Here is a 9003-nt window from a genome sequence, read left to right as displayed (position 1 = left end):
AGCCCATAACAATGATGCATGCAAGTCTTTTCCATGGATCCACCCTGAGACGGCCCATAGGTCAGTGGTGGAAGCTACAAAGTCTGCTCCAGTGGGTTGAAGGATCTGTGTCAGCAGGCTGAAGGTTCTGCAATGGAGCCACGAAGCTGTGCTCAAAGGAAGGACTAGAGCTCCCCCGAAAGGAAATGCAGCCGTGCTCAGTGAAATCATGGACCCAAGCTCCTCCAATGATGAGAATAGCAGAGTTCATGTCAGGAAAACCATGTGACAAGCTTCTCCAGAAGAATTAACAGCACACATCCTCCCCTCCACCTCTCCTTTTCATGCTGGAGGAAACAATCTTCAGGTGGGCATTCCATATTCAGAGCATGCTGATTCAGTTGAGCTGGGTGTTCAGGTCGACCATTAGTTAGACAACCACAGTTAGGTCAAATCAACTTCTAGTTATAATGTTCTGAGGAATCTTGTCCCTGATTTCCACAGTAGGTGCACCAGTCTACACTTCCACTAAGAGTGGAGAAGTGTTCCTTTATGCCCACAGCCCTGCCAACATCTGTGATTGCTTGATTTCCTGATACTAGTCATTCTTTCTGGAGATGCAACCTCAGTGTTGTTTTACTTTGCATCTCTTGAATGATCAGTGATGTGGAACATTTTCTCATGTATTTGTTTGTCATTAGTACTTCCTCATCTGACAAGTGTCTTCATATGAGATGCTCATTTTTGGATTGGGCCTTTAAACTTGGAGTGTCTAGCTTCCTTGGGATGGGCTGGATGTTTGAGATTTCATTTTGGTTTTTGTTTTGCCATTTTCCTATATTTCCGCGTTTGAAGTGTTGTTCCAAGGCTTTCCCTGGGAGTGTTGGAAATCGTCTGCTATGCCCTCAGTTCCTGGGATTAAATGGAGGTTGCTGAGCGTGGTCCAGTCAGGCCCTTGGACCCTCTCGGTCTTTGTCCAGTGTTCCAAGAAGCTGGGCAGGTATCTAACCACTGTGGATCCAAAGCCCTCCCAGACAAGGACTAATGCCCTGGAACTCACTTCACATGCCCTCAACTCCCCTGATTGAAGAAGATTGCTGGGCATTATCTAGTCAGGCCACAAAACCTCCCAAACCTAGTCTAGTATGACTGGAAGCTGGGCAGGTCCTTCATCATTGGGATCAATGATCTTAAACTCTCCCAGGGCTCGGGATGGTGAGCAGGAACTCAACTCAGCTGGCAGCTGAGTTCCTTAGATTGAAAAGAAGTTGACTGACCGTGGCCCAGGCAGGCCCGAAACCTGCAGAGCCCAGCCTGGTGTGGCTGGAAGCTGGGCGGATCCTTGACCACTGGGAGTGATGATCTTAAACTCTCTCAGAGTGTCCAGCTTCTTGGGCTTTTTTTTAATATTTGAGACATTAGCCCTTTAGTGAGAAACAGCTGGCAAAAATTTATTCCCAATCTGTGGGCTGTCTTTGCACTCTGTGAATGGTTTCTTTGGCAGTGTAAAAGCTTTTAAATTATCAGGTGATCCCAGTGGTTGATTCTTTGTGATATTTTCTGTGCAGTTGAGGATTTATTCATAAAGCCTTTGCTTACACCTGTGTGTTCAAGAGTTCTATGCTGAAATCCAGTCCATGTTTCAACCCATTAAGTGTCTCTGTTTCACTCGTTAGATGTTTGACCCATTTTGATTTTAGTGTAGCATGTGATGGTAGACACAGGTCTAGGTTTATTCTTTGCAATGTGGAAAACCAGGTTTTTCAGCACCATATCCCAAGAGACTATCTTCCTGTGAAAGCATTGGGGGCTATTGTTAAAGGTAAGGTAGCTAAGTGTTGGAGTTGTTTCTGCATCTTCTAATCTGCCTCATTGATCCTTGGGTCTGTTTTCTTGCCATTACCTTGCTCTTTATGTCACTCTCACTTTGTAGTACTGTGAAGTCAGGGACTGTGATGGCCCCGCCTTGCCATTGCTGCCCAGGATTGCCTTGGCTGTGGTGGGTCTTTCTGGCTCCTGATGAACTTGAAGATTGTTTTCTCTAGTTCTGTGAGGGATGCTGTTGATATTTTGATTGCAGTTGCATTAAAACTGTTTAAAAATTTGGAAAGTTGCCCCTTTTTTTCACTATATTGGTTCTCCCCACTGAAGAAAAAGGGATATCATTCCACTTTCTGATACCATCTTTATTCTTTGGGGAACATTGTATTTTTTACTGTAATGTTCTTTTATTTTCTTCTTCAGGTTGATTTCTAAGTATGTATGCATGTATTTTATCTTATTTTTTTGAAATAGGTTCTCACCATGCAGTGCAGGCTGGCCTTGAAATTGCTTATGTAACCAAGACTGGTCTGAAAAACACGGTGATCCTCCTGCCTCTCCTTCCCATATGCTGGGATTACAGGTTTGCACCAGCATACCGGCAAGTATTTCATTTTATATTTTTAATGCTATTGTGAAAATGTCTTTTCCCTAATTTCTCACAGTGTATTTGCTGTTTGTGTATAGGACAAGTATTGATCTTTGAGTGTTGGCTATGCAGCTACACTACTGAATTTGATTATTTAATCTAGAAGTCTTGGAGAAGTTTTTGGGCTTTTCTATGTAGAGCATCATATCATCCACAAAGAATGATATTTTAATTTTTTCCTTTCTGCTTCTTATTCCTTTCCTTTATTTCTTTCTTCCTTTCTTTTTTCTTTTTTCTGATGGCTCTGGCTAACATTTCTGGAACTATATTGAGTAAGGGTGGTGACAGTGGACATCCTTGTCTTTTTCCTGATCTTAGAGTGAAAGCTTACAGTTGAGTTCCATTTAGTATGATGTTCGCTGTTGGTTTTTCATAGATGACACTTATTAGATTGAGATAAGCAAAATCTATTCCAATTTTCTGCAAAGTTTTCTTTTTCTTCATTATGAATGGGTGTTGGACTTCGTTAAGTAATTTTTCTGTATCTATCGAGATGGTCAAGTGGTTTGGGGCATGGCTATGGTAATGTACCACATGATGTTTATTGCTATCTTGAACCATCCCTGCTTCTCTGGGATGGATCCCACTTGATTATAGTGTGTGATCTTCTTGATGATTTGCTGCATTCTGCTGGCAGTGACTTAGTGAGGATTTTTGTGTCTATGAGGAAGCAAGTGATCATATGATCACATTTTATCCCACCAGCATAGTATGTCTACTGAAGAGTTTGAGACTGAGTCCTGAGGACCATTTGAGTTTCTAAAGCGTGGTCAGAGGGCACTGGTATAGAAATTCGTCTGCAAGTCTTTCAACTGCACACTGAATGTGTTCCTTCTAATCATCTGTAAATGTGGATGAAAGGATACTAATTTTTTTTTCTATTTTACTTCATTTGAAAGTGCTAAGCAGTTGAAGGTATCACATGGTCAAGTAGCAGGGTTATTTCCTAAGACAAATTTACTTTCCCATGACTTCTGTTGTATTTCTATGTAATATTGAGGAATATTGGTGGCATTTTCTTTTATGGCTGGGGTATCTCCTTGCAGATTTATGAGATTGAAGGTATTAGAAAAAATTTCACTACCATTTGTGCTAGTCATGACATGAAAGAAAAGATTTATTAGTTCACACTAAGGCTTTTAGGAGAAAGACTGTGTTTTTCTAATGCTTCCATAACATTTCTTTTGTTTGGAGGAGAAGCAACGGTACTATGAAGCTTTGATTATCTGCTACCTCCTTTATATGAAAAAGGGAAAATGAGCTGAAGAAGGAAATTTTTCAGTTACACTCCACAGCCTTTAACGTAGGACGAGAGATCTTTGTTTTGACACTCTTTTCTCCATCCCATCCTGCAAAGAGAAATGAAACAGACAAAAAGTTACAATCTGTCCTCATTACAACACACATACTTCAAATCCGTATCAGTGACAAAACATACTCTCAAGAAATAAGTAGCTAGAATCAAGTACTACTGTTTACTGAATGGAAAAGGCATATAAAGTATTTTGTTTTCCAAACTCAGAGCGCAGCGCAACAAGCTGCACAGAAATGGTGGCTTGTGTACATTCCACCCTTAACTTGTTCTGGAAATACTTTCAGTAAATGTCATGGAAATAGTGGAAGGTGGAGAATTTTAAATCTCCAAAACCCACTAAAATAAATGGTGGAGTAAAAGCATAGGAGTCTGGGTCACTTCAGGTAGATGGATGTTTCCTGGATAATGGGAATACATTTTGTCACCATATTCCAAGTTTTAGCTCAAAGACACTTTGGTCTTTGGATCTTCTCTCACTGCATATGCTGATAATAGGTAAAAGCCTTTCCCCCCTAACACTCAGTCAGTCATACCATGCTCTAATGCCTTGTGGGTCCTTCACAACCCTCTTCGCACAAGCCACAGACTTAGAGATGTCATCATGCATCAAATCTGAAAGAGAAACAGTGGGGAATGAAAACTGACATGGGAATTTCATTTGAAATTTAGATCCAGCTAGCCAAGGCTTAGGATGGTTCATCTACCCCTTTTGACATGAAATTAAGCATTTTGTTCTCTTTAAGGAAAGCCATTGGGAACTCTGGAATTCTTAACATTTGCAACAGAAAGTTACCCTTGGAACAATACACTGTTTAAAGAAATGCCTGGTTATGTTTTCCTTGGGTATTCTACTATGGATTATTCATCCTAAAAAAAAAAAATAAGAGATCGTGAATTTGATTCCTGGTTAAAAAAAATATTCTCTAAAAAAATTAGAAGAAAGACACTCAAGCATATATGCACAAAGCTGTTCATAGCAATTTACAAAAGAGAAAAATAGAAAAAAATCTAAGTGCTTTTCAGTAAATATCTAATAAATGCGATGGAGTATACATACAGTAGAATTATATTCACCATTTATATTAAAAATGCAGATTTGCATTTGGCGATATGGAAATAATTTTATGTGATACTTATGCAAACTACTAAGCCAAATATATAATTACTTAATTTCTTGCATGCTTGTGTGTATACACATGTACATGACATAATTTACTTGCCTGTACATCATTCATGTACATTCTGAACGAACATATACATACAGTTAAAAGGGATGTGAATCCCTCAGTAGGAAGAATGTCATTGTTAGTTTGGTTTTTCTTTTTTTGCTTGTATATTTCAGTTTTTCTTTAGTGACTATATGTTTATGTAGTACAAAGTATTTAGAAATAAATTAACCAGATTGAAAAGAGTATTCGAAAATCAATCTCGTCTCATGGCACATTTAACATTTAACCATTTGGTAAGACCACATTTTAGATATTTATGTTCCATTGTATGTAAAAAAGAATCCACATGAATTTCTACTTCATTATCAGTTCAGGAGTCTATTATTTCATACTTTGGCATTCTATAAGTTCTATGTGATCTCTTATAAAACACAACACAAAACGAAAGAAAAACATGAGTTTATAAATTAATTGGGACTAATTATTAATAAAATAATAAATTAATAAACATGTTAAAAGCATGAGTTCATAAATTAATTCGTTAAGTGTTGTGATGTTCCAAGATCCCTAGTATTTTTTACTTTTTGATATGCAAATCAAAATATTAAGAAAATCCAATCTTGTTCTAATTTACAATAAAATCTTCCAGCAAATAAATATATATGTGGAGAGGAACAGCTGGTCTGATAATAAGTTCTCTTAAAAGTGGGCACACATTTCACTGTTACACTAAAAACTAAAAACGTTACATGGGATGTGATAAAAAAATTGTATATTTCAATAAAAGTATTATGACCGTGAAAGACACACAGCCATCAGCTTCTCAAACTACTCTCCCTGTTTGAACACAGTTGATCTATCCCTCTTGCCAGTTTCTGAAGCAGTTCTGCAGGTTCTGTTTCATGAGTGTCTTCAGTGCTCGCTGTCACAGCGGCCTCAGTGTCCCAGATTGATTCAGATTGCTGACTCCCGTGGCTCTTTTGACTTTGCAGAAGAGGCCCAGGTGGAATGGTGCCAGCTCTGGTGAGTAGGTGGCTGAGGACACACCCTAAGGGGTTACAGGCCTGCTTTTCCACTGCATGGTGCTCCACAGCGGCAGGCCCTGTTTGGTGATGACACTGGAAAAGAAACTCATAAAACAGACTTCCAGAACTGCTTCAAAAGGTGACGAGAATAATGCTACTCTCTGTCAGAGAGAGGGAGAGCATTTTAAGGACAATTAATGGCAATGTGCATTTTACTCTAATAAAAACTTTTAGTTAACCATGCAAAATATATTTTGATCACCATGGCTGTTCAGACTATTTCATAACAAAAGGAGAAACAGTCATAAAGGACCACACAACCATTTGTTAAATATCCCTAAGTATATAACACAACTATCACTGGTCTGGATAAAAATCTCAGTATAGCAACTGATATTAAATTAATCAATAATTTCATAAACTTGCATCTGAAACGAGCAACTTTTTGTGCTATACATTGGAGTGTTGGTTGGTTTGTGGTTTCCAGTGCTAGAAGTGAAATTTAGGAAAGCAGGCACGTTAAGAAGTTTGTCTACCCTGTGCAATTACCCCAACCCGTGATTCTTGCTACAAAATTTGATGGAGAAAGCAGTTCCTTTCTAGCAGTTGAGTTGTGGTTTCCTTAGGAGCCAGAAGAATCCTTCCAGATTGTCCTTTGCACTGAATCTCTATTGTCTGTGCTAGAGGGGTCCTGGCCGACTCTCTAGCACTCTCCTGTCTTACCTTTGCAGGATACGTGGCAACCATTAACAGCATTGGGGGTTTTGCCATCGTTGCACCAATAGTGGCTGTTAATCTGGAATATCCCATAGTCAGTGCTTTTGTCTCCAGGATTGTAGTTTGTAACTCGTGTGTTGTAACTACTCTCCGCCTTGGCCAAGCACATCCCTGCGGAGGAAATATTTGAAATAATGAGTAATAATACGAAATGATTTACACTGTATACCAAAGTCAGATCTTTACATCTGATTCTATTTGTTTCAGAGAGGACCTCATCATGTTGTTCAGAGTGGATTTGATGTCCTTCAGTAGCCCACACTTGACTCAAAATCATGGCAGTTCTCCTGTCTCAGTCTCCTGAGTTCTGGGATTGCAGGTCTGTGCTACCATGGTGGCTCTTTTTAACTAACTCTATGTTACCAGACACTTACTCTATAATTTTCTTTTTTAAATAAAAAATTTTATTTTGTACCATGAATCACTTGGACTTGCCATGCAGGTGCTTATGCTGCTGACCTGTGCCCCCCGCCCTAGAGATATTTATTTTAGAAGTGCAAGCATATACTGTATTTAAACTACAAAGTATTTTGCACTTGACTGTTTTTCTTGCTGTCGTGTCCCAGGGTATGCTCATAATGCCCAGGCTGGTCTCTTGGGTTGGAAGGATCCTCTTTCTCAGCCTCCTGAGTAGCTGGGAGCACAGGTGTGAACCACTCTGCTCAGCCCAATGCTGGGGTTTAAAGGTTCTCTCAGAGAATCTCTTCCATGAGGCATCTCAGATTGGAACGCTCATGAAGCAAGATGTGGCCCTTTAAAAGCATGGAAATGCCTGCGTCGCCATTGCTGTCACATTTGCCCTGCTCTCATTACTCTGTCGATATTCAATATAGAGTGCAAACATCAGCACAGCTGTTGAGGGGATTTAGTAAATGTATAGCACAGGAAAGCTCACAGGAAAGTGGGTATTACTAGAAAAAACAGAATTTTTCCAAGAGGTACACATTTGCCTGTAAGTCCTAAAGGTAAATTTAGACGTCACACAAGATTCTTGAGAACAAGCCTCGGAGAGCAGAATAGACTATTATGTAACTTCATCTGTGTCCATCCATCCATTCTTCCACTTACTACCTTATTCGTTTAAGTGCAGCTGTTGACTGGGAAATGTTTCAATAGTCTGAAAACCAAGAGATCACACTGACAAATATGCAGCAAACTTTAGGAGCTTCTCTTGATGGCACAGCATGAATGGTGTGGAGGAAAATGAAAAATAGACAATGCAGTGAGACCCACAGGAAAACTCATCTTGCTAAACTGCAGAGACCCCTCATATAAACGATTACTGGGGAGAAATACATTCTTATTCTCCTCTTACAAGTTCACATTAAGTTTCTAAAATCTTGTTGTTACAAACCCTGTATCAGGATAAAGAATGTATAGAAAGCTTCCACATCACTCTGTCCTCTACAACCCAGGTTTCACACCAGTCTATCTAAGGGCATCTTTTCCTCTGGCTTCTCAGGCCATTGAATCTGGAGCAACAGGCAAATCTAGTCACCCCAGAAAAGTCCAGCAGATGGTGTGAAACATATACCATGGAGAATATTTCCTCTCATGGCGTCATTCCTTCTCCTGATAACTCTGATTCTAAAGCAGCAAATCATGCTTAAATGTTATAATATTGAACACTGCAAGAAAATAGCGGTCTCTTCCCAGGAAACCCCTCTGACCATTCGTTTTCTCTTGGAATGTGTGTGCAGGTAGGGAGAGCAGACTTACAGTTTGCCAGGCTGATTCCATGGTAGCCAGCCATTCCTTTTTCTTTCAGAGCTTTGGCCAGCTCACATCTTTTGTAGATCTTTCCCTTGACGGTCCCGCACAAGAGGACAAGGCCCAGAAGAAGCAGAGCCTTCATGATGACTGGAAGCACAGGCCACGAGGATGGCCAGGAGAAGTGGAGCTAGTATTTAAAGTCTTTTCACTTCCTCCTTCCTCTATTTTTTTAGGGCTACCCTTTATGATTGGTATGCAAAGCAGGAGATAATTAGATTTACCTCATTCAAAAGCATTTTGTGAAACATTTTGTTGCTGTAAGAATTAATCTGTGGAGTCTCAGAAAGCCTACTATTTTTTTAAGCCTCTGATCAGCAGGTAGCTTTCCTTTTATCTACATTTGCATTTGCCAGGAATCCCATTTGCATTTAGTTGCTGACCAGTTTCCTTCTCCTACTAGTGTAATTGGTCCTCTTATTGCTCTCTGCCATGGTTGTTAGCCTTGGTACTTGGTAGGTCTGTTGTGATAACTACCTATAGTATAGTTAACTGCAT

General features: G+C 39.7%; 1 protein-coding gene across 1 annotated transcript; it reads right to left on the bottom strand.

The window, feature by feature from the left end:
* Window positions 1-3548: 3548 nt before the first annotated feature.
* Window positions 3549-8619, bottom strand: LOC134477175 (lysozyme C-like). Its single transcript, XM_063254220.1, has 4 exons — window positions 8455-8619; window positions 6682-6846; window positions 4298-4376; window positions 3549-3798 (listed from the first exon to the last, which is right to left on the bottom strand). Exons 1-4 carry the CDS (start codon window positions 8588-8590, stop codon window positions 3732-3734), a joined length of 447 nt encoding a protein of 148 aa, XP_063110290.1. The 5' UTR covers window positions 8591-8619; the 3' UTR covers window positions 3549-3731.
* Window positions 8620-9003: the final 384 nt, after the last annotated feature.

Source organism: Cavia porcellus, unplaced genomic scaffold, assembly GCF_034190915.1.
Source record: "Cavia porcellus strain 051 isolate PalLab524CR breed Dunkin Hartley unplaced genomic scaffold, mCavPor4.1 scaffold_8, whole genome shotgun sequence".
Lineage (NCBI taxonomy): Eukaryota > Metazoa > Chordata > Mammalia > Rodentia > Caviidae > Cavia > Cavia porcellus.
This window is presented reverse-complemented; position numbering and strand designations above follow the sequence as displayed.

Coding starts and splice junctions, on each gene's coding strand:
- LOC134477175 (XM_063254220.1), bottom strand. CDS start 8,590: ATGAAGGCTCTGCTTCTTCTGGGCCTTGTCCTCTTGTGCGGGACCGTC. Junction 6,847..8,454: donor TGGAATCAGCCTGGCAAACT/GTAAGTCTGCTC, acceptor TTTCCTCCGCAG/GGATGTGCTTGGCCAAGGCG. Junction 3,799..4,297: donor CCACAAGGCATTAGAGCATG/GTATGACTGACT, acceptor TTCTCTTTGCAG/GATGGGATGGAGAAAAGAGT.